At 44.2% G+C, this 25,466-nt stretch overlaps 1 protein-coding gene across 2 annotated transcripts; it reads left to right on the top strand.

Annotated features, from left to right (window-relative positions):
• On the top strand, positions 1 to 24,993 carry LOC141134744 (uncharacterized). 2 transcript variants are annotated; one of them, XM_073624181.1, is made up of 5 exons: positions 1 to 112; positions 9,342 to 9,716; positions 18,571 to 18,900; positions 22,091 to 22,459; positions 23,578 to 24,993. In XM_073624181.1, the coding sequence occupies exons 1-5, from the start codon at positions 76 to 78 to the stop codon at positions 23,715 to 23,717; spliced, it is 1,251 nt and encodes a 416-aa protein (XP_073480282.1). In that variant the 5' UTR covers positions 1 to 75; the 3' UTR covers positions 23,718 to 24,993. The 2 variants fall into 2 exon arrangements, with proteins under 2 accessions (XP_073480282.1, XP_073480283.1); XM_073624182.1 differs by lacking the exon at positions 1 to 112 and adding an exon at positions 3,092 to 3,226.
• The last annotated feature ends 473 nt before the right edge of the window (positions 24,994 to 25,466 follow it).

Consider the following 25,466-nt stretch of genomic DNA (forward strand, 5'->3'; position numbering starts at 1 on the left):
ACTAAAACACATGCAGACCATAAAGCAGTGACAACACATCCTCTGCTCACCAGCTACCGCACCCTGTAAGGAGAGATGAGACTCTTCATCGTAATCAGCCTGGCCGTTCTAGGTAAGTGATAAAACAAATGATGAAAGTTATTATTAATATCAAATTTGTGGCCAGCCTGGACATTGGTGGGATTGTATCAATAATAAGAAGCTATGAATGGCTTTTGCAATTTCTCATCTCACTAGAAGTGTGTTTTTTTTTTTCCATGAAATACATATCTGACCACTTGCGGACCGCCCACCGTACATTTACTAGGGCAGGGCAGCTGCCACGTCATGTACCTACCCTGTTTCCCCGAAAATAAGACCTAGTATGATTGTCAGTGATGGCTGCAATATAAGCCCTACCCCCCAAATAAGCCCTACCCTGTTTCCCCGAAAATAAGCCCTACCCTGAAAAGAAGACCTACAAGGGCTTTAACTAGGGCTTTTTTGGGGGGTAGGGCATATATTGCAGCCATCACCGACAATCACGCTAGGTCTTATTATCGGGGAAACAGGGTAGTACGTGATCTGATCATCTGACACTTCCAAATCTGGGGCATGTGCCGCCCGCCAGCCGCTCTTGCTGTGATTCTACACAGCGGGAGCTCAGGGGGGGGACTGCGGATTACACAGGGCACAGGCAGAACGACAATCTGGGGAAGATTGTTGTTCTGTCAGAAGGGAAGGCACGGCAGGAACATGGATCTTTGCCTTCCCCCTGGTCCAGTGTTTCTCACCTCCAGTCCTCAAGGCGCCCCAACAGGTCCTAGTGATCAGGAACAGCGATTTCTGTGTTGTCCCAGTGAGCCCATCCCCCACACATTTAGAAACACCTCCCAGGGAACGCAGTTAACCCCTTGATCGCCCCCCTAGTGTTAACCCCTTCCCTGCCAGTGTCATTTATACATTGATCACTGCATTTTTTTTAGCACTGATCAATGTAATAATGTCACTGGTCCCCAAAAAGTGTCACTTGGGGTCAGATTTGTCTGCCAGAATGTCGCAACCCCACTAAAAATTGCAGATCGCTGCCATTATCAGTAAAAACATATTTTGTAGCTGCTATAACTTTTGCGCAAACCAATGGATATACACTTATTGCAATTTTTTTTTACCAAAAACATGTAGTAGATGACATATTGGCCTAAACTAATGAATAAATCATGTTTTAATCGATGTTGTACCCAAACAAGATGTCTTTTTTTCCCACAAATAGAGCTTTCTTTTGGTGGTATTTGGTCACCTCTCCGCAGCTGATCTGTGACAAGGCATTTTGTGTAGCCAATAAAAAGCACTAGGGGGAGAGAGGTGGAGAAGATTGGGGTGGAGAGAAGGAAACGAGCGACAAAAACGCTCATGTCACACATTTGCAGGCTTTCCCATTAAAGTCTTTGGGGGCAATCTGCCTCCAATCTGCCAAATTCAAGCTCATGTACTATTTTGAACGACAGGTCTTTTGATTTAGGCGAAAGAACGCTCAGATGTGAACAGGGGCCATTAAAATAATGGGATTTGGCTGGTTGAGCATTTTAGAGCTACAAGTTTCAAGCAGAAAATCGCTCAGGTGTGAACCGGACCTTATGGTTAATCTTATTTGCTGGTTTCAGTAGTTCCTAATATGTTGATTAGATGACTGGTTCATTCCCCAGGAAGGGATTTCCCTCTGCTTACAGAGGCCCTAGATGGAGGCACTGCCAATTTTATTATCAATCCCACTCTTCCAGTTAGGAAATATTCTGGTTCTCTAATTTACCTACAGGTTTAGCGCAATATCCTTTTTGGAGAGGGGACCATTTCTCATACTCCCCCAAAAGAAGGCTACATGTGTATAAAAGAAAAATTTGTATTTTATACATGTGTATTTTTACCAACATGTCTGCTTTATCATTGTTTTATGTGAACCTGATGAAGGGGGATTGTGTGGCTCATGAAATGCATTGGTTGTCTTTTACCCTGTGACCCAAAAAGACAAAATGTAGGTGCCGCTCAGGTAGAGAGGTAAAGTCCGACTAGACAGCTCTGAGTGCAGCCATGATTAAGCTCCAAAGGGCGGAGCGAAACATGTTGAAGGTGTGGCCTGGTTGGTTTTGGGGCTTAGGCTGCCATTCATCTTACTTAATGCACTTGGGTCTGCTTAATGATGTGAGGCCTATGGATCTTTTCCTTTGAAATTGCTGTCTTTTGCCCTGCTTGCTGGAACCAGTTGGACAATAAAGGCTTTGGACTCATGAATTTTTCATTTGGCACTCTCTTTGTTCTATTAAACTTGATTTCTCAATTGTCCACTCCTGAGGAACCCTGTCTTTGTGGTGAGCTGACGATTATAGGCCAATTGGGCCCAAGTAATGACTTTGTCTGCATTTTGATAACCTGTGAAAATGTGTGTCTTGCATCCCACTACCTCTTTATAGATTACAGCTCATCAGTCCTTAGATGTGGTGGGTGCATTCTCTTTTTAAGGCTAAGAACATGTTCAGTATCCTTGTAGCATCCTCTCCACTAAACCTCAATGTTGTCAGCTTTCCCAGTTATCTTCTGTAAACTACAAAACAACTCCGCCCTATGCAATGGATATGGGGGGGGGGGGGTGTATCCAAAATCAGGATTGAGCAGCCTAGGGTGACAACCCTGCACCTACATAGATACAGTGCAGTGAGTGTTGTCACCATAGGACAGGAAGTATACTTCTGGCAGGATCACCAGGTGGAAATATAGAAACAAAATGGAAAAAAATAGGATGCCACCACCACATCTAAGGAATGGTCAGCTATTTTGGGGGTTGGAGGCTTTAAGCCTCTCATCGGAATCTGCGTGCGCCCTAGACCCGGAATTGTCAGATCACGTAGCGGGCATGTGATCTGGCACAGGGCGGCCGCCCTGCCACAGTTAATCTATGGTGGGCGGTCTGCAACTGGTTAACATGTAAAATGTATAATTCTGCAGAAAGTAAATGTTATACTTTTGAATCCCTTATTTCTAGGTTTGTCTAGTTCCTCATAGCGCCCTTACATGTATGTTATCTTCTTCCGTAGAACATTCCTTCTAAACTATTTCTGCTTTTTCTTCACTCTGTGGCCTTATCTTCTTTCTTTAAAATAAAACACATGCAGACAACACATCCTCTGCTCACCAGCTACCACACCCCTGTAAGGAGAGATGAGACTCATCGTAATCAGCCTGGCCGTTGTAGGTAAGTGATAAAACGAATGATGAAAGTTATTATTAATATCAAATTTGTGGCCAGCCTGGACATTGGTGGGATTGTATCAATAATAAGAAGCTATGAATGGCTTTTGCAATTTCTCATCTCACTAGAAGTGTGTTTTTTTTTTTCCATGAAATACATATCTGACCACTTGCGGACCGCCCACCATACATTTACTAGGGCAGGGCAGCTGCCAGATCACGTACCTAGTACATGTTCTGATCATCTGACACTTCCGTATCTGGGGCGTGTGCCGCCCGTGAGCCACTCTTGCTGTGATTCTACACAGTGGCAGGGCTGGACTGGGACAAAAATGTGGCCCTGGACTTTATCCAGACTGGCCCAGGGCACAGCACATCGGGGCACAGCGCACATCAAGGCACAGCGCACATCGGGGCAACAGAACACAGCACATCAGGGTACAGCACATCAGGGTACATGGGGCACATGAGGGTACATGGGGCACATGAGGGCACATTTGGGCACATGGGGCACATTCAGGGCACATCAGGCACATGGGGTACATCAGGGCACATCAGGGCACATCAGGCACATGGGGTACATCAGGGCATATCAGACACATTCAGGGCACATTCAGGCAACATCAGGGTACATAGGGCACATTCAGGGCACATCAGGAACATGAGGGTACATGGGGCACATCAGGGCACATTTGGGCACATCAGGGCACTTTTGGGCACATCAGGCACATGGGGTACATCAGGGCACATCAGGGCACATCAGAGCACATTCATGGCACATTCAGGCAACATCAGGGCACATGGGGTACATTCAGGGCACATCAGGCATATGGGGAACATCAGGGCACATTCAGGGAACATTCGGGGCACATCAGGGTACATCACATGAGGGTACATGGGGCACATCAGGGCACATTTGGGCACATCAGGGCATTTTTGGGCACATCAGGGCACATGGGGCACATTCAGGGCACATCAGGCACATGGAGTACATCAGGGCACATCAGAGCACATTCAGGGCACATCAGGCACATGGGGTACATCAGGGCACATTCGGGGCACATCAGGCACATTCTGGGAACATCAGGGCACATGGGGCACATTCAGGGCACATCAGGCACATGGGGTACATCAGGGCACATCAGGCACATGGGGCACATTCAGGGCACATTCAGGGCACATCAGGCACATGGGGTACATCAGGGCACATTCAGGGCTCATAGGGTACAATCAGGGCACATGGGGTACATTCAGGGCACATGGGGTACATTCAGGACACATGGCGTACAATCAGGGCACATGGGATAAATTCAGGGCACATCAGGCACATGGGGTACATCAGGGCACATTCAGGGCACATCAGGCACATGGGGTACATCAGGGTACATCAGGGCACATTCAGGGCACATCAGGCACATGGGGTACATCAGGGCACATTCAGGGAACATCAGGGCACATGGGGTACAATCAGGGCACATCAGGGCACATTCAGGGCTCATAGGGTACAATCAGGGCACATGGGGTACATTCAGGGCACATGGGGTACAATCAGGGCACATGGGGTACATTCAGGACACATGGCGTACAATCAGGGCACATGGGATAAATTCAGGGCACATCAGGGCACATTCAGGGCTCACAGGGTACAATAAGGGCACAGCGTTTACTTGTTTTCTTCATATGCAGAGTAGCGCAGGCAGCCTCTGTAGTAAGTTCTCTCTCATGTCACGCTGCTGCTGCTCCCCCCGGAGGCCCCTCCTCCTCCATCCCTGCACAGCGGGAGCTCAGCTGCGGGCACCGCGGACTCGATGTCTGCAGGGGGACCACGGATTACACAGGGCACAGGCAGAACAACAATCTGGGGAAGATTGTCGTTCTGTCAGAAGGGAAGGCACGGCAGGAACATGGATCTTTGCCTTCCCCCTGGTCCAGTGTTTCTCACCTCCAGTCCTCAAGGCGCCCCAACAGGTCATGTTTTCAGGATTTCCCTCAGATGAAACAGTAATTACTAAGGCAGTGAAACTGATCAAATCACCTGTGTAAAATAATGGAAAGCCTGAAAACATGACCAATTGGGGCGCCTTGAGGACTGGAGTGGAGAAACACTGTCCTACTCAAAGAACCCCCCCCCCACAGTGAGTAAGCACAACCTAGGCACACAGTTAACACCTTTTTTTTTTTTTTTTTACAGTAAAACCTTTGACCACCCCTGATTTTAATTTTTTTTTTTATTTCTCACTTAACCCTTTGATTGCCCCTGATGTTATTCCCTACCCTGCCAGTGTCATTAGTACAGTGACCTGGGAAAAGGGGCTAAGTAGACGGTGCATCCGGTTCCCTATGCGCGCAGTGGGAGCGCAAGCCCGGGTGCAGCAGACTCAATGTCCGCTGGCCACCCGTGATCGCTCCACAGAGAGGCAGAATGGGGATCTGCCTGACAGAACAGAGATCTGCCTATGTAAAGGAGGCGGATCCCCATTCTGACAGGGAACAACACGGAGATCGGCTATTCCTAGTGATCAGGAACAGCGATTTCTGTGTTGTCCCAGTGAGCCCATCCCCACACATTTAGAAACACCTCCCAGGGAACGCAGTTAACCCCTTGATCGACCCCTAGTGTTAACCCCTTCCCTGCCAGTGTCATTTATACATTGATCACTGCATTTTTTTAGCACTGATCAATGTAATAATGTCACTGGTCCCCAAAAAGGTCAGATTTGTCTGCCAGAATGTCGCAAACCCACTAAAAATCGCAGATCGCTGCCATTATCAGTAAAAACATATTTTGTAGCCGCTATAACTTTTGCGCAAACCAATGGATATACACTTATTGCAATTTTTTTTTTTTTTACCAAAAACATGTAGTAGATGACATATTGGCCTAAACTAATGAATAAATCATTTTTTAATCATTTGTTTGGATATGTATTATAGCAGAAAGTAAAAAATATGTTTTTTTTTTTTTTTTTTGCAAAATTGTCGGCCTTTTCTTATAGCGAAAAAAAAAAACCTTGCATGCAGCCACTGGCATCAGCGGCGCATGCGCTCTGAAGGTCCGGCGGATGCTGCCGGGAAAATCAAAGCTCCTTGCCAGAAAGGGACTCCTGTGTGCATGCAATAGTCCATTTTCCCTTGGTTTTTGTCTTGGAGAGGGGAATAGTCTACTTGTATCTATGTCTTTGCTATTGTTGTTAGGATGATGGTACCCCCACGTCTCTCCCCTCCCCCCCTTACCTTTTTTTTTGCCCCTGCACACTCCTCCCCCTTTCTTTTTCTCTTCTCCTACCTCCCCAGTACCAATTTGTTAGCCTTTATTTGGATTTTATTTGGATGCATGGATCATGTCTTTTAAAAATACTATTGTCACAGTGGCTATTTAGCCCTAATATACCCACCCACCACTTTGCCCCCCCTATTCGCCATGGGTGAGTGTAGGCGGCGCCGCTGCTTCGGCCTTGGACCTCGTGGTGGTCCTCACTGGAAAGCGACAGTAGCTCTTTATTCCCCCACTTTATGTCCTCATTATGCATCATTATTGTTACTGTTTGTTACTATTACATTTTGTTATTTCATTTTTAGATTTTATCTAGTACTATTTCTCCTGACTATGCAGTAGATTTTCGCAAAACATGTAGAGTTCATTCACTGAGGACTCATTATATCTCCTTTAATATCTCCTTTATTCCACCGTGGAGTATATTCAGCATCAGTGTAACATGTATAGTTTACATCATATGTCTTTATCTACTCTTTTGTAAATCATGTTTTAATCTGTATTTGGATATTCTGTTTTTATTCTATTTTTGTATAAATAAAATATATATTTTTTACTTGATGTGTAATCTGTCCAGGATCTGTACCAAGATAGTACATTTTCCCTTGATTTTTGTCTTAGAGAATTTTGAGGGGAATAGTCTCCTTGTATCTATGTCTTTGCTATACAGGTGATACTTGGAAAATTAGAATATCGTGCAAAAGTTAATTTATTTCACTAATGCAACTTAAAAGGTGAAACTAATATATGAGATAGACTCATTACATACAAAGTAAGATGTTTCATGAAAACCCCAAATCCACAATCTCAGAAAATTAGAATATTACATACAATCAATAAAACAAGGATTGTACATAGAACAATATCGGGCCTCTGAAAAGTATAAGCATGCAGATGTACTCAGTACTTGGTTTGGGCCCCTTTTGCCAGGACTTGAGGTGATTAAGATCCATGACAGCTGGCTCTGCCAGGGAGCCCCCTTAAAATTTTGCTGTGGGATCCCACAATCTATAGTTTTGCCCTCAGAGAAAGAAAGAACATTGTTTGATTCCCCATCAGCACAGTCAGTGTTGAAGGAGGAATCCCTCCCCATTGCACTATTGTATTCTGACAATGGGAAGTTTCCCCGCCATTAGAATACAATGATCACCTTGCCTTGCTTCCTGAAATATTATTGGGTGGCGGTCTTGGTGATTGTAAAATGGTGGTTCTCAGAAGAACCGGCCAACCCTGCTTCCACCACGGAGGCGGCGTTGCTCGGTTCCTACGCGGAGCTGAGGAATCTGGTGCATAGAGTCCCTAGATCCAATATGCATGTGACCCTCCCCATGAGAGCGACCCTTAAGGTGTGGGATACAGTTTGTAAACAGCTTTTGGGACCTAGTGACTGGTCCCCAACAACTCCCCTATGGGGCAACCCTCGTTTGCCTCATTTTCGTTCCATCCCCGATCCGGTCGTGTGGGCCAGACACGGAGTTACAACCCTTGGGGATATAGTGTCCAAGGGACAACTAATCTCCTTTGATGCTCTGAAAAGAGAAAAAGATCTGCCGAATCATATGTTCTTTAGGTTCCTTCAGTTGCGACATGCGTTCCGGTCCCAGTTCCCTGGTCCGCTGGCTCTGGAAATGTCGCCGGTGGAAAGTACGCTTAAAGATCCGGATAGTGAGAAAATACTGTCCACACTATATAATATGCTTGCGACCCGAGACACATCTATAGTCTCCCAGTTATGCGAGCAGTGGCGGTTGGATATTCCGGAGTTAGCGGATGGGGATTGGGAAGAGGGAATTCAGCAATATCTGCCCCTGGCAATTTCGGCGAGGGATAGGTTTATGCAATTGAAATTTCTCCATCGGGCATACTACTCTCCAACACGCCTGGTGAGAATTTACCCTGATAGAACGGCGAGATGCCCTAGATCTAGCTCAGATGATGCCGATTTCTTCCATGTGGTCTGGTCCTGCCCTGGAGTGGTGGAATTTTGGAAAAGTATACTCACTGATATTAACTCTGTAGGGGGAATGCAAGTCCCACATAGCCCAATATCTCTTTTGCTGGGTATCTGCGATTTTCTTGAAGTCTCATGGGGAAAGAAGCTATTTATTTTCTACACCACACTATATGCTAGGAAAGCAATCCTACTGCACTGGAATCAATCCCAACCACCCACCAAACAGCTCTGGCAATCCCTGATAAATAAGGCGTTGCCATTATATAAAATGACATACATGGGAAGAAACTGCCCCAAAAAGTTTGAGAAGACTTGGGCAGCGTGGGTGAAGGCAAAACACCTGACTATTGACTGAGGGGGGTGGATCTTTACCCACTACACCTAGCACAGCTCCCCTCCCGCATATGGGTCTCTAGGTCTCTCCTTGAATATGTGAGATTGGGGTGAATCAACTCAGGATGTTCAGCAAGACCCCTCGCACCCCCACCTTAGATCAGTACCTTAATGAGTTTGATTGTAATATTTTTTGAAATGTCTAACTCAAAGCTCATGTCAACATGATAATGCGTTTGCTGTTAATTCTCTTCCTCTGCTAAGTTATGCAAAAGAACTATGTATGTTGTCTGTATTCAAGTCTAATCGAAATAGATTGTTTGTTTTGTGAAAATCTAAATAAACTTCTTTGTTTAAAAAAAAAAAAAAAAAAAAAAAAAAAAAAAGAATACAATGATCACTGCTGCCAACGATAGCCAGTGGTAGCGATGGTATGTAAAAAACACAACAGGTTGGTTGTACTGAAGTCAAACATTAGATCGACTTCAGTACAACCAGTCTGCAGATAGATGGATCGAAAGTACTGATATTAAATCTAATTTTATCTGCTCATTTTAGGGATCACAGGATTTCCCAGGTGTGTTTATCAGGTAATATCTCGTACAGTGCAGTCTGGAGGATCTGTTACCATTCCATGTTCATACTCCGTCCCCTGGGAAAGGGAGCAAGATGTACAAATCATTTGGAGTGAGACAAATGGAGAAAATTGTTCATCTGCTGAGGACACAATCATTTCACATTCTGGAAATGTTACAGAGAAATATAAGGGAAGACTCTACAGAGAGAAGGATCCTAACAGGAATCGGACTGAATATATCAAAATTACAGGACTGGAATCAACGGATGGACCTCGATTTTGCTGCCAACTATACAGTATAAGAGATAATTACATATTCATGGATAGTAAACATGGCACTCTTCTGCAATTTCCAGGTAAAACTATCTATCTATCTATCTATCTATCTATCTATCTATCTATCTATCTATCTATCTATCTATCTATCTATCTATCTATCTATCTATCACTAAATCTGTAGGTAAAGAACGAGAACTCAGTGGCGGGAGAGAGAGAGAGAGCAGGGGAGGAGAGAGAGCAAGAGGAAACAGAGATCAGAGCAGGGAGAGAGAGAGGGGGGAGAGCAGGAGAGGAGAGAGAGGGAGGGAAAGAGAGCAGGGAGAGCGAGAGAGAACAGGGGAGGAGAGAGAGAAAGGGTAGAGAGAGCAGGGAGAGAGAGAGCAGGGGAGGAAGAGAGAGAGAGCGGGGTGGAGAGAGCAGGGAGAGAGAGAGAGCAGGGGGAGAGTGCAAAAAGAAAGAGAGTGCAGGGGAGGAGAGAGCAGGGAGAGAGAAAGAACAGGGAGAGAGAGGGGGAGAGCAGGGGAGAAAGAGAGCAGGGGAGGAGAAAGAGAGAGCGGGGGAGAGAAAGCAGGGAGAGAGAGAGAGCAGGGGGAGAGGGCAAGAAGAAAGATAGAGAGTGACAGAGAGCATAGAGAGAGAGAGCAAGGAGAGAGAGAGCAGGGGAGGTGAGAGAGTAGGGAGAGAGAGAGCAAGAAGGGCGGCACAGTGGTATAGTGGATAGCACTTTCGCCTAGCAGTAAGAAGGGTCGCTGGTTCAAATCCCAACCATGACACTACCTGCCTGGAGTTTGCATGTTCTCCCCGTGCCTGTGTGGGTTTCCTCCGGGTACTCCGGTTTCCTCCCACACTCCAAAGACATGCTGGTAGGTTAATTGGATCCTGTCTAAATTATCCCTAGTATGTATAAATGTGAGTTAGGGACCCTTGGATTGTAAGCTCCTTGAAGGTAGGGACTGATGTGAATGTACTATGTATATGTAAAGAGCTGCGTAAATTGACGGCGCTATATAAGTACCTGAAATAAATAAATAAGAAGAACCAGAGATTGCAGGGGAGGAGAGAGCAGAGAGAGAAAGCAGGGATGGGGAGAGAGAGCAGGGAAGGAGAGAAAGGGTGGGGGAGAGAGTGCAAAAAGAGAGAGTGCAGGGGAGGAGAGTGAGAGAGAGAAAGGGCAGGAGAGAGAGGGGGGAGAGTAGGGAAAGAGAGAGCAACAGAGCAGGGAAAGAGAACAGGGAGAGAGAAAGCAGAGAGAGAGGGGGTGCAGGGAGAAAGAGAGAGAGCAGCAGGGTGACAGAGAGAGTTTTCAATTCAGCCCCCCAGAGACATAATGTAGCACCCCCTAGTGTGCTACTAGCTGTAGTAGCAGGTAAACAATAGCTGGCCCAGGGATAACTCTAAGTCATGAATCTGGGTTAGGGTTATTAGATGTTAGGGCTGGGTGACTCATTCTGGCAGCTCTCTGGTGCCTCCCCTGGTTCTAGAATCATGTGGAATATTCTATAAATTAGTGGGCGGAGGGTTGCCTTGCATATTTAGGGGCCCTTAGCCAATCGCCTAGCAGGGAACTAAGGAGCCCTTAAATAGACAAGAGTCATGCCAGCAGGGGAGTCAGGTGGAAGATGGGAAGCAGTACTGTGGTAGTCTGTCGAGGGACCTCTGTAAGGGTGCGGTTTTACCTGGGGCTGGAGAAAGTTAGGTAGACTGGGAAGAAGTAGCCAGGTGGGCTAGCGTTTCTGCGGGAAGTAGAGCTAGGACCAATGTCTACAGGAAAGCAGATGTTGCAGGAAGCAATTCACTCCACATGTGCTACTTTTCCCAAGGGACTGAGAGTTCCTGAGAGTTCCTAGCCTATAATAATGGGTTGTTTCTGAGCTAACTAAAAAGACTGTTAGTACCAGCAGGAGCTGTGCAAAGGAACAAAGTTTGTGTAGGAGGAAGAAGTGGTGCCTGTAAATAAGGAGAAAGCTGTCCCTGGTTTTGTTGGACATTTTTCAAGTTAGGCATCCCATAATCCCTAACCCCATCCAAGTTATTATCTCCTAATAAAAAAATAACAATATCAAGCTCAAGGGCTGTTTCCTGTGTACAGATGCAAGAAGGAAATGATATGTGACTGACTGTGCAACCCTGACATCTACAACTCCTATGGGTAGTCCTACATTAATGTAATATTATTTAGAACTCTGTCTATCTATCCAGGGCTTTTTTTCTCAGAGAAAAGGAGCAAGGAACTCAACCATGCCCGCCACACTCACATACCTTCCAAATGGCATCAAATAGTAGCTCTTCCCTCTGCATACAACCCTTCCCTCCACTGCCCTCATCTTCCCCCCCTCTTTAAAAGCTCCATTATCTGTCATATGTCTTACCTTTGTTGCAATATTAAGCTGAAGCACCTATCCGGCTGTAGTACCTCCCAGCATACTATACTACAGTCACTTGTAAGGGAGATCATGCAGTAGGAGCATCAACAACTGGTCACCAGGGAAAATATGGAGACCATCTAGGGTGCATCTGTTCTGTATCTCCTTGTCCCTGTCCAGCACTTAGTGAGATCAGCGCAGGAGATCTGACCTGTGGGAGCTACTGGGAGATAAGCTATCACTTGTAAATGCAGATGATGGACTTAAGTGTTACCAAGTGATAGTGCTGAGCAGGGAGCAGAAGATCTGAGCCAGAGGTGGTGGAACTGAGTTCCCCCTAGTTCCTGCTGAAAAAATCTATCTCCTATCCTTAGCATGTAAGGAAATACAATTTAAATTTCTCTCCTTGGGCTCTACCCAATCTCAAGTAGGCCACCTCCAATAGAAATGCTTTATAACGTGATGTTTTAAAGTGATCCTGTGAGCATAGGAACTAATAGAGTGTGGAAAACAGATATTTAATCCATAGAATGTTAAGCATGTTCCCTTTTTTATGACGGGTATATCATGAAAGTGAACAGATTTAACCCTGTCACATGGGCTGTGACCACCTCTTGGCAGCTCCCATGTGGATGGATAAGGGGAACAATCCCAAGACACAGGGCTCAATTCACCAAGAGATAATATAGCATGATTTTTTGTGTTTTAAATAAATCATGCAGTATTTATCTCAGGAACAAAAATATGCATCAAAATACGGCATAAGTTACATTTTTTAATTTGGAGACCTCTGGCTACAGCAGGAGGTGGAAACATTTAGTAGTGCTATTTCTACGAATGCTAAATGTGACAGTTCCAGCTCAGAGATATTGTTTTTTAGGGATCCGGTATCCTAAAAACCAGTGTCTCATCAGGGATTCCTGGCTCACAGGTGAATATAAACAGAGGAGCAGGGACATTATGTTAAAAAAAAAAGTGTGGGGGTTACCCCACAATCTATATCAGGCTCTTCGGGTCTGTTATGAATTTTTAGGGAGACCCAAGGCTACAAAAACAAAAAAAGAAATGATGTAATGTCCCCCCCAAATTCCAAACCAGACCCTTATCCAAGCACACAGTCTGGCTATTCAAGAAAGGGGGAGGAGCATGTGGCCCCTCCCTCCTGAACCAAACGACGGCCGCTGACCCACCCAGGAAAAAAAAAACCTTACACCTGCCGAGACACAATATCGTTGCTTACCTCACTGATGTTATATCTCTAGGGTAGTTTTTTCTTGTGTGAATGAATAGGGGTAAAATGTAGCCTTTACTCATTTACATAGGGACGGCATCTGGGGGCCCCCTTGTTGTTAAAGGTGGCTTAAAGATTACGATAAGCCCCCCCCCACTCCTTGACCTCATCAACATGGTGACAGGATGCTTTGTCAGAAGGGGCACCAGGACCAGGTACCCCCCTTGTTGAGGGCATGCAGCCTGGTATGGTTCAGAGAAGAGCATGCACACCCCCCTCCCCCCTTTCCAGGCCAGCTAAGCTATATGCTCAGATAAGGGGCTGGTATGGAATTTGGGGGGACCTCATGCCATTCTTTTTGGAGTTTTTTTTGGAGTTGGGTCCCTCTTAAAATGTATACCAGACCCAAACGGCCTGGTATGGATTGTTGGGGAACCCCTATGTCTTGTTTTTTAGCTGTCCCAGCTTTTTTGTTTACATTCACAGCAATGTGTGGATCATGGACAGCTGAATATATACAGTGCCTTTTAAAAGTATTCATACCCCTTGAAATCTTCCACAGTTTGTCATGTTACAACCAAAAACGTAACTGTGTTTTATTGGGATTTTATGTGATAGACCAACACAAAGTGGCACACAATTGTGAAGTGGAAAGAAAATGATAAATGTTTTTCAACATTTTTTACAAATAAATATGTGAAAAGTGTGGGGTGCATTTGTATTCAGCCCCCTTTACTCTGATACCCCTAACTAAAATCTAGTGGAGCTAATTGCCTTCAGTAGTCATCTAATTAGTAAATAGAGTCCACCTGTGTGTAATTTAATCTCAGCATAAATACTACTGTTCTGTAAAGCCCTCAGAGGTTTGTTAGAGAACCTTAGTGAACAAACAGCATCATGAAGGCCAATGAAAACACCAGACAGGTCAGGGATAAAGTTGTGGAGAAGTTTAAAGCAGGGTTAGGTTATAAAAAAATATCCCAAGCTTTGAACATCTCACAGATGTTCAATCCATCATCCGAAAATGGAAAGAGTATGGCACAACTGCAAACCTACCAAGACATGGCCGTCCACCTAAACTGACAGGCCGGGCAAGGAGAGCATTAATCAGAGAAGCAGCCAAGAGGCTCATGGTAACTCCGGAGGAGCTGCAGAGTTTCACAGCTAAGGTGGGAGAATCTGTCCACAGGACAACTATTAGTCGTGCACTCCACAAATCTGACCTTTATATAAGAGTGGCAAGAAGAAAGCCATTGTTGAAAGAAAGACATAAGAAGTCCCGTTTGCAGTTTGCGAGAAGCCATGTGGGGTGCACAGCAAATATGTGGAAGAAGGTGCTCTGGTTAGAGGAGACCAAAATGTAACTTTTTGGCCTAAAAGCAAAATGCTATGTTTGGCAGAAAACTAACACTGTACATCACCCTGAACACACCATCCCCGTCGTGAAACATGGTGGTGGCAGCATCATGTTGTGGGGATGTTTTTCTTCAGCAGGGACAGGGAAGCTGGTCAGAGTTGATGGGAAGAAGGATGGAGCCAAATACAAGGCAATCTTAGAAGAAAGTCTGCAAAAGACTTGAGACTGGGGTGGACATTCACCTTCCAGCAGGACAACGATCCTAAACATACAGCCAGAGCCACAATGGAATGGTTTAGATCAAAGCATATTCATGTGTTAGAATGGCCCAGTCAAAGTCCAGACCTAAATCCAATTCAGAATCTGTGGCAAGACTTGAAAAATACTGTTCGTTCTCCATCCAATCTGACAGAACTTGAGCTATTTTGCAAAGAAGAATGGGCAAACATTTCACTTTCTAGATGTGCAAAGCTGGTAGAGACATCCCCAAAAAGACTTGCAGCTGTAATTGCAGTGAAAGGAGGTTCTACAAAGTATTGACTCAGGGGGGCTGAATACAAATGTACCCCACACTTTTCACATATTTATTTGTAACAAATGTTGAAAAACATTTATCATTTTCCTTCCACTTCACAATTACGTGCCACTTTGTGTTGGTCTATCACATAAAATCCAAATAAAATACATGCACGTTTTTGGTTGTAACATGACAAAATGTGGAAAATGTCAAGGGGTATGAATACTTTTTCAAGGCACCGTATGTACCCCCTGATACTTTGGCTCGTATCGAGCTAATTGATGATGTGATAGTTTCTTCTCGTTTGGGCACAATGACCACATCATCAATCAGCTCAATACGAGCCCTTGTATACTCTGTTATTTTATGCAATCAATGGTGATGTACGCACCAACGTTTTTATCATGTATTAATGAACTTAATATTTTTGTACCTAATTAATCTAATATCTCAGTCTGCCCTTAAAATCCCAAAGTACCGGGGGGTACATATACACTTTTTGTTCATATTCCAGGGATGTTGACAACACATTTTGTTTTGTTTTTTCCCATGTTGGTTTAACTCATTCAATATGGACAGCTAAATGAGCGGTGCAGTGCAGGTACTGGCTCCTTAAAGCAGCTCTTCAATATTTTTATCATCTTTCCATCTGTTAAATCTTCTGCTCCTTGTTGATTTAACTTTGGATAGTAAAACATTTTTTTCTTCTGCCAGTAAATACCTTATGCAGCTCACTTCCTGTTTCTTGTCTGGTAAAAAACCTAGGATTATGACATCATGCACAGCTCTCTCTCTCTCTCTCACTCTCATCAGAGTTTGCCAGGAAGGGGGGGGGGGGGGGGGTGAGTAATAAGAGGGCCAATGAGAGCTGCAGGTGTTCCGTCAGATATGGCGACCCGTCACAATTGGTAATGGTAGTGACGTTCCGTCGCCGCCATCTTGCTACACCCCGCAACCTCCACAGTAAGGATGAACCAAGAAGGGGGCAAGCGGACATCTTGTTACACCCACTGGAGTTTTGCATTTCACAGCTATTTTTAACAGTAAATGGAGCATATATGGTGAATTACAGTATTTACAAATCCATCGGACTGTTTACATGCTTAATTATAAAAGCAGCGCTATTCTGTCAGATTAGCAAACCTGTGAGATCAGCAGGTTTGCCGCTGCTTTTAAAATTCAACATCTAAACAGTCCGTCCGATCTCTAAATTCTGTATTTCACCTTATAAGCTCCATTTACCGTTAAAAAGAACTGTGAAATGCAAAACTCAGGTGGGTGTAACAAGATATCTGCTTGTCCCCTTCTCATTGTATCCTTACTATGGAGGAGTGTGGGGTGTAGCAAGATGGCGGCGACAGAACGTCACTTCCGTTACCAATTCTGATGGGTCGCCTAATCTGGGTGTGCCTCTGTGTGTGTCTGTGTAAATCTAGGAAGTCAACAGGCAGCAGCTTCAGCTGCCCACAGTTAAAATGGCTGCAGCCAGACTCCGTGGAGGGAGATTTCTGCAGCATATTTGGCAAGTACAGAATCACAATATATATAAAATAATATGTAAAGTGGTTGGAGGGAAGCTTCAGAATGGCAAAGATGTTTTTATTACATATTATGTGAGCAGACTTTCGGGGGTTATATCTGAATGATGCCTGAGGCTACAGACATCATTCAGATACCGGCATTTTCAGCCGGCGATTCCGTACACCATAAGAATGATCATAGCGGCTGTTCTGCCGCTTGATCGTTCTTACGGGGGGCGAGAGGGGACGTCCCCCCCTCCCGCCGCCCTCCGATGCTTCTACCGACTCACCTCAGCGATCGGGGAGTCGGAGAGCGGATCTGCCGGCGCCGGATGTAGATCATAGAGATTTCCAGCGGACCAGATGGTCGCCGGAGTCTCTATGATCGTTCGGAGGCCGGGCGCGATGTTATGGCATCACGCCCGGCCTCTGCATTCAAAAAAATGGCGCCGCTTCGGCTGGGAAGTGGTGATCGTCTTTTTTTTTTTTTTTTTTTTTTTTGATTTTAGGCTTCCCAGCCTAGAGGTGAGATGTGGGGTCTTATTGACCCCATATCTCACTGTAAAAAAGAAGACCTTTCATGTCATATTCCTATTACAAGGGATGTTTACATTCCTTGTAATAGGAATAAAAGTGGTCAAAAAATTTTTTTTTTAAAAAAGTGTCAAAATAAAATTTTTTAAGTAAAATTAACAATAAAAAAAAAAAATAAAAAAATGTTTAAAGCGCCCCTGTCCCCATGTGCTCACACGCAGAAGCGAACGCATACCTAAGTCCACATATGAAAACGGTGTTCAAACCACACATGTGAGGTATCGCCGCGAACGTTAGAGCGAGAGCAATAATTTTGGCCCTAGACCTCCTCTGTAACTCAAAACATGTCACCAGTAAAAAATTTTAAAGCGTCGCCTATGGGGATTTTTAAGTACCAAAGTTTGGCGCCATGCCACGAGTGTTTGCAATTTTGAAGCGTGACATGTTAGGTATCTATTTACTCAGCGTAACTTCATCTTTCACACAATGCAAAAAAATTTGGCTAACTTTGCTGTTTTGTTTTTTTTTTTTTAAAGCATGAAACTGTTTTTTTAAAAAAAAAAACGTGTTTGAAAAATTGCTGCGCAAATACCGTGCAAGATAAAAAATTGCAATGACCACCATTGTATTCTCTAGGGTCTCTGCTAAAAAAACATATATAATGTTTGGGGGTTCTATGTAATTTTATAGCAAAGAAATGATGATTTTTGACATGTAGGAGCGAAGTGTCAGAATTGGCCTGGATGCGAAGTGGTTAACAGCCAACTCTTAATTGATACATTTGTTAAATAGCCAGTGGCTAGACCACAAGCTAATTCATGATTTTTGTGTTTTGGTTTCTTTTTTTTTTGTGAATTGAACTTAATATCATTTTTTGCAGTATTTCCTGGGCAGTTCTTATTATTTTTTTTTTTTTTTTTTATTAATTACCACATAAACAGACAATGAATTAAGATGTTAATATTTGATTGCTATATTTGGTCAAAGTGAGTCATGTGATCCATATACTGCATGCAATATTTATTTGTGAGTTGAGCCCCCAAAGTCCATTATCCTTCAGGCTGGGTTAACACCATTGCGAATTGGGATGCTGGTTCACCACATCCAATTCGCAATAGCAGGATATTTTGACCTGCTCTCTATGGAGTCCGGTGCGTTTTGCACAAAACCGCTGTGTGTCTCTTGGTCCGTTTCAGGTCCGAATTCAACCCAAAATTCAGGCTGAAATCTGACCTGAAACGGTGAACGAGGATGCCCCGGACCCCTGCTATGAGGCGCATGCGTCTCATTTGTGAACCCAGCCTGAAGAATCACTGGGTAGACTCTGCTCTCTACAAATGTAATCCTCTTTGTTGAGGCCCCTATATCCACATCTACATGCATACCTCTAATCTATTTTCTCTGTTTAGAAACAGAATATATCACTCAGCTGGATGAAGTGATGGCTGTTTCAAGTGAAGACGTCATCATCCCGTGTTATTACTCCAAAAACACCTTGGATCTTACAAACGTCACCTGGAATTATGCGGACAGAGAAAGTCATTACTGTACTTATATACCCATATATGAATGGAGTAACGCACATCAATATGGTCGGTACTCTTTTGTCAATTTTCCTCAAGACGTCTCACTGCGCATTCATAATCTTCATGTAAATGATGAGAGAAGTTATTGCTGTGTCATCTCTACCGCAAGAGCAACACTGAAAAGCGAACAATTTACAAGGCTAATGGTTGCAGGTACAAATACAGAACGCTATTCTTTTCTTCCTAACCTCTGAGTAGCCTCTTATGGACCACCCCACACAGATATACTGCGGCAGGGCGGCCCTCTTGTGCAAAATCACGTACCTGTATGTGATTTTGTGCACGGGGTCTGGGGCACACGCGCGCGCCGCCGGTGACCCGCTCCAGCTGTGATTGGACACAGCGGGAGTCAATCAGCGGGTCCAGAACACCCGATTTCCACCAGGACCTACCGATCATTCTCAGGAGACACAGAACGGCAGTCTTCCTATGTAAACAAGGCAGGCCACCGTTCTGTGAGAGGGGAAGATGGAGATCTTGTGTTTCTGCTAAGCAGAAACATGGATCTCTGTCTTCCCCCAGACAAAGTACCCCCCCCCCCTACAGTTAGAAAGCACCCCCCCCCCCCGAGCACATTTATCACTTTGATAACCCCTGATGTTACCCCCTTCCCAGCCAGTATCATTGATACAGTGACAGTGCATTATTTTAGCACTGATCATTGTAATGGTGTAACTGGTCCCCAAAAAGTGTCACTTATAAAATATGTATAGGAAATATAGGAAATACAAATTGGCCTAAATTGATGAAGAAATGTGATTTTTTGACATTTTTTTATTGGGTATGTTTTATAGTAGAAAGTAAAAAATATTGTGTTTTTCTTTTCAAAATTGTCTGCTTTTTTTGTTGCAAAAAACCACAGAGGTGATCAAATACCACCAAAAGAAAGCTCTATTTGTGGGAAAACAGGACGTCAATTTTATTTGGGTACAGCATCGCAGTTAAAGTAACGCAGTGCTGTATCACAAAAAATGGCCTGGTCATGAAGGTTTTTTCTTATGTAACGCTTATTCCTGGAGGTGCTGCTTGAGAGGGTAGCGTTGGAGCGTTTTACGGCTCAAAAACTCCTCTCAAAAACCACTAGTTTGGGGATTTTTTACAGCCAGAAAACACTCCAGCCAAAAAACGCTGATAAAAGCCTATGTGTGCATGGACACATAGGATAACATGCTGGGGAGTTTACTTACTGTAGAAAAAGACACCATAAGACAAAAACAGCAGCTGTAAAAACATCTAGTGTGCATTAAGGCCATCAGATAATGCTATACTCTCTGATACACCAAGGTATGCGGAAAATATATTTATACAGTAACAGTAAACAAAGGCAAATATCAGTTGCACTAATAACAGTTTCCGAACAAGGTATTATTAAACACAATTTTTCAGGGTACTCAAAACCTGGTTCAGGGGCAAAGTGCTCACCTCTTAGGCCCTTACTCATGGGGGAACCCTCTAAATAGGATATATACACTCAGGGGTTAAAATCCCCTCTTTATCCCCTCCCAGTAGTCAGTGGTGTACCTGTTGGCTGCCAGTGTTGGGGCCCAACCAATGTTGGAGCGCTCTTAAACAGAATTTTTATCATTCCAACAAAAAGTGGAGTAATCCTCAAAACAAATCTCTGCGATTCCAAATTGGGGCAGTGCTGTCTCTAAGAGGAGAGTGGGTATTCAGAACACTGAACATATCACCAGGCTGTCTCCTAGAATCCATGAGGGAGATGGTGGCAACTCTGAGCACTGAAGCAGCAATAGTACAGATGATCAAGGTACAGATGTCCTCTCCAGCAGCTCACTGGGTCCTTCTGCCCCGAGGCACGGGCCACTGCACACAACTGACTGTGTCTCAGGCAACAGCAGTTTCTGGATGGGTGCGGCATTGCAGTCCCACTTTGGTATCCTAGGGAAGCACTGACACCCAACAGCATTACCGGTGTCAGCAGCATAACCTGCTTGAGCAGCACACCAGTCTGAGAAGCATGCCACCCTAAGCAGCACATCAGCAGCTTCATCCGGCCTTTCCATGTGAGGACCAAGTCCAGAGCCCTGGGATTTCCAGTCCTTTCCCCCCTTCCTCAAAAGCACTTCCTCCCTTGGACTTGTAGTCCCACAATGTTCTTTACTTGATCCAGCTATACACCTGGGAACTACACCTCCCAGCAGTCTTTGCGGCTCCCAGCAGTCTTTCCTCTTCTGGGGATTGGCTTAACATTTCCTGGGTAGTGCCAACATTTCCTGGGAATGTACCAAGTTGTATGGCCAGCCTTAGAGAGATTTTCCCTCACTTCCTGCCCTGCAACATTTTGCCAGACAGGAAGTGAGCGGAAATCTCCAACAACATAGAAAGATTTATAAATATGGTTGTAGAGTAGAGGAAGGCTGGGATCTCTGTCACAGGACATGCATGGAGGGTCGATTCTAATTCTTTCCCACTCTATCCAAACCCCACCAAAAATTTTGGCTGTACAAAAATGGTGTACTGAAAAAAATATGGAGCCCACCATTCCTGAGCTCCTTCTGAAAGGACTAATGCCCTGTACACACGGTCGGGTTTTCCGACGGAAAAAGTGCGATCGGATTGTGTTGTCCATCTGACTTTTTCCGTCGGAATTTCCAACACACAAAGTTTGAGAGCAGGATATAAAATTGTCTGGCAACAAATTCCAATCGTCTGTACACAAATCCGACGCACAAAGTGCTACGCATGCTCAGAATAACTTAGGAGACGAAAGCTATTGGCTACTGCCCCGTTTATAGTCCCGACGTACATGTTTTACGTCACCGCGTTCAGAACGATCGGATTTTCCGACAACTTTGTGCGACCGTGTGTATGCAAGACAAGTTTGAGCAAACATCTGTCGGAAAAAATCCATGGATTTTGTTGTCGGAATGTCCGATCAATGTCCGTGTGTACGGGGCATAACTGTTTTCTTACTGCCTTCATTGCTTTCTAATTCTACGGGGTTGATCTACTAAAGTCTAAAGGCAAATAAACTGTTCACTTTGCAGAGGTAGTTGCAGTTTGCAAGGGAATTACCCAAAGAGGAGATGAAGCTTTGCTGACTTTCAGCATCCAATCATGTGCCAGCAAAATGCTGTTTTTTTTTTTTAAACTGTTCCTTGCATATAATTGGGTATTTTTTACAAAGTGAAACATCACCACATTCACTAAGTTCTGGACCAAATTACAACTTCTTTTGCAAAGTGAACAGTTTATTTGCCCTTAGTATATCAAGATATGAGTGCACTATGGCCACACAGGACCTAGCAATTAGTAAAACCAGGAATTGATTTTATTGTTTCACATATATGGATTGGCTTATTTCTTCAACATTTTTCTCTAGATTACCAACCATCTTGGAATCAGCTGACCAATGAGATTTCAGCACAAGAAGGACATTCAGTGATCCTTCCCTGCTCCTACACCCTTCCTAGTGGTCGGTATACAGAGAGAGATGTTGTGCGGGTCAATGTATACTGGAGAGTGGGGAATGTAACCGGACCGTACGCCTACCACCCCTACCCGGACATGGATCACTCTACATATAGACATCGGACATCTATAACAGGGATGACAAATCTAATGATAATGAATGTGACGAAGGCAGATAATACTTCATTTCACTGCTTTGTGGTGGTCAAATGGTGTGCAAGCAAATACCAATATGAAGATGAAATTCATTATGGAGGAGGAACCAGACTAATCATCAAAGGTAAAGTTAAGGGGCTCCTAACCTGAAATGTATCATTTTAATATATGTCTGATGCCAGGAATTAAAGCTGAACTTTGGCATCCTGACCACTTCCAAATCCCCATGTACAGCAAAAATGCTGATATCTTTTTAATGAATGCCTTACTAATAATTGATTTTCCCCATTGTTTTTGCAAACTGCACTGCAGGGGAGTGATCTCTGCAGATGCCACATATCACTTCTTACCTACTTACAGGGACTACATTTCCCATGATGCAATGGGAATTGCACTGATGGTGGACCAATCAATGACAGTGTGCAGGTTGTGACCAAGTGCTACAGAGATTGTACCCATCCACAAAAGGAAGTAGTGAACTCAACCGTCACCATTCTCTTCTGTGAACTACTACAAGGTCCCCATAGTGAGAAAACAGAGGTGGCCAAATGCTAAAGGCAAAACTTTTTTTTTTAGATTTGGATATAGTAGAGAGGTATTAGAACCCCTGTCAGTTTTAGTGCTGTCTGTGCCCCTCTTAGGGAGATTTACCTTCTTTATTTGTCCTGTTTACCATTATCAGTGAAAGTAAAAGAAAATCTCAAATTTTGGGTTGTCCCCAGAAAAGTCATAGTGGGGAAATCTTCTAATGGGGACACTAGTTCTGGTGACCTGGGGGTCCCCAAGGAATTCCTTTAATTTTCAGGAGAAAAATGCACCACGGAGGCAAAACAACTGGTCCTTAAAAGTACATTTTATTAGAAACAGCATATAAAAAAAAGGGACATCAAGCCCTATAAAGTGACATTGCATCAAAATAAGATACATAAGTAAACATGATGCTGGATGCTGCATCCAGCGAGGTAAATATAACTAGCCAAAAAAAAATAAAACCCATACTTCTCTTTTAACCCTCACTTACGCTATCCAAAATGATCCAAAAAAAGTTTTGGCTTTAGTTCTACTTTAAACATTGACAAACGTTTTGCCAAATCAGTAGACGCCCCTATCTGAAATGTATAATTGCTCTGGCCAATAAGGCAACTTTTGAAAGTTGAGATTGAATATGATCTGAATATATATATTGTATTGTATTATATTACGTTGGTTCAATGATATTCATACATTTTATTTGTTTTACAGAGCCATCTCAGATGTCCAATATTAGTCAAGAATCTTTAGTACTAGCAGCATATGTGGCTGTAAAATTCTTCATCGCTGTCATCCTAGTGGTCCTGGGTTGTGTGAGTGGAAGAGCCAAAAACACGAAGAGATCCATCTGATGTGGATAATCAGCATTTATATAACAATTGCTTCTTTTTTTTTGTCATCCTTGATATTGTTGTACAGCAGGCATCTCCAAACGTTCTAAGAAAAGGGACAGTTTACTGGCCTTCAGACTTTAGGGGAGCCCGACTATGACCAGTGGGAGAAAAAAATGCCTTGGCATCAGTGGTCATAACCAATGCCCCATAATTGGCCCCATTGTTGGTATCAATGAGAGAAATAGTGCCCCATCGATGCTGTCAATGGGAGGAATAGTGCCCCATCATTGGTATCAGTGGGAGGAATAGTGCCCCATAATTGGTATCAGTGGGAGGAGTAGTGCCCCATCATTGGTATCAGTGGGAGGAGTAGTGCCCCATCATTGGTGTCAGTGGGAGGAATAGTGCCCCATCATTGGTATCAGTGGGAGAAATAGTGCCCCATCATTGGTATCAGTGGGAGAAATAGTGCCCCATCATTGGTATCAGTGGGAGGAATAGTGCCCCATCATTGGTATCAGTGGGAGTAATAGTGCCCCATCATTGGTATCAGTGGGAGGAATAGTGTCCCATCATTGGTATCAGTGGGAGTAATAGTGCCCCATCATTGGTATTAGTGGGAGGAATAGTGCCCCATAATTGGTATCAGTGGGAGGAATAGTGCCCCATCATTGGTATCAGTGGGAGGAATAGTGCCCCATCATTGGTATCAGTGGGAGGAGTAGTGCCCCATAATTGGTATCAGTGGGAGGAGTAGTGCCCCATAATTGGTATCAGTGGGAGGAGTAGTACCCCATCATTGGTATCAGTGGGAGGAGTAGTACCCCATCATTGGTATCAGTGGGAGAAATAGTGCCCCATCATTGGTATCAGTGGGAGGAATAGTGCCCCATCATTGGTATCAGTTGGAGGAATAGTGTCCCATCATTGGTATCAGTGGGAGGAATAGTGTCCCATCATTGGTATCAGTGGGAGGAATAGTGCCCCATCATTGGAATGTGGTGTAAATTATTCCTGCGCTACCATGTACACAAAAGGGGAAAAGAAACAGGTAGAACAGCTGCATGCACCGAATGGGGTCAAACCAAACCCATAAAAACAATAGATAAAGAATGGGGGTTGGTGCTGCGCTATTCAAGCAAAGTGAGACAATATGCTGCTAAAGGTAGCAGTACAAAATAGATAATAAAACCAAAAAACGATAAAAGAATGCCAAAAGCAGGGTATGTATACACTGTGGTAAAATATGTGGCAAAGAACTTCCAAAATAAAATCAATAACGTGATGTATATAGTCTAGACTCTAGAGTGTTAATAATAAAGTGCAAAAGATCACAGAATAACACTGTACAATGCGTGCAGCCCTGAACGGACATTGCAAATAAATAAATGTGCAAAACTCAGCAATAAATAAAACTTCCTGTGCAAAGTGCAAAATAATGTATGAAAAGTGCAATGTGGTGTGTGGCAACGCTGTATGCTGGCCTAGGCCGACAAGGCCCAGGCCTAGGGCAGCACTTTGCAGGGGGGCAGCACGGAAAGAGTCCCCGCAAGCTTGCGCTACACTATTAGTGTAGCGCCAGTCTTATGGGGCGGCCTGGGCTGAGAGGCAAATTAGTCTAGCGCCCCCATAAAGGGGCTGCACTGCTTCCAGTATGCGGGCGGCTGGCATTCTGCAACTGTGGGGGGGAGGGGCGCTGCTTCTAATTTTGACTGTCCTATCATCCTGGACCACAAACCTTCCTCACTGTGCTATATGTTTTCTGCT

Source organism: Aquarana catesbeiana, linkage group LG03 (genome assembly GCF_042186555.1).
Source record: "Aquarana catesbeiana isolate 2022-GZ linkage group LG03, ASM4218655v1, whole genome shotgun sequence".
NCBI lineage: Eukaryota > Metazoa > Chordata > Amphibia > Anura > Ranidae > Aquarana > Aquarana catesbeiana.

Bases quoted from the DNA above. Each gene is read 5' to 3' on its own strand.
- LOC141134744 (XM_073624181.1), top strand. From the start codon at position 76: ATGAGACTCTTCATCGTAATCAGCCTGGCCGTTCTAG. The intron at 113-9,341 runs GTAAGTGATAAA...TGCTCATTTTAG, and splicing joins AATCAGCCTGGCCGTTCTAG to GGATCACAGGATTTCCCAGG. The intron at 22,460-23,577 runs GTAAAGTTAAGG...TTTGTTTTACAG, and splicing joins AACCAGACTAATCATCAAAG to AGCCATCTCAGATGTCCAAT.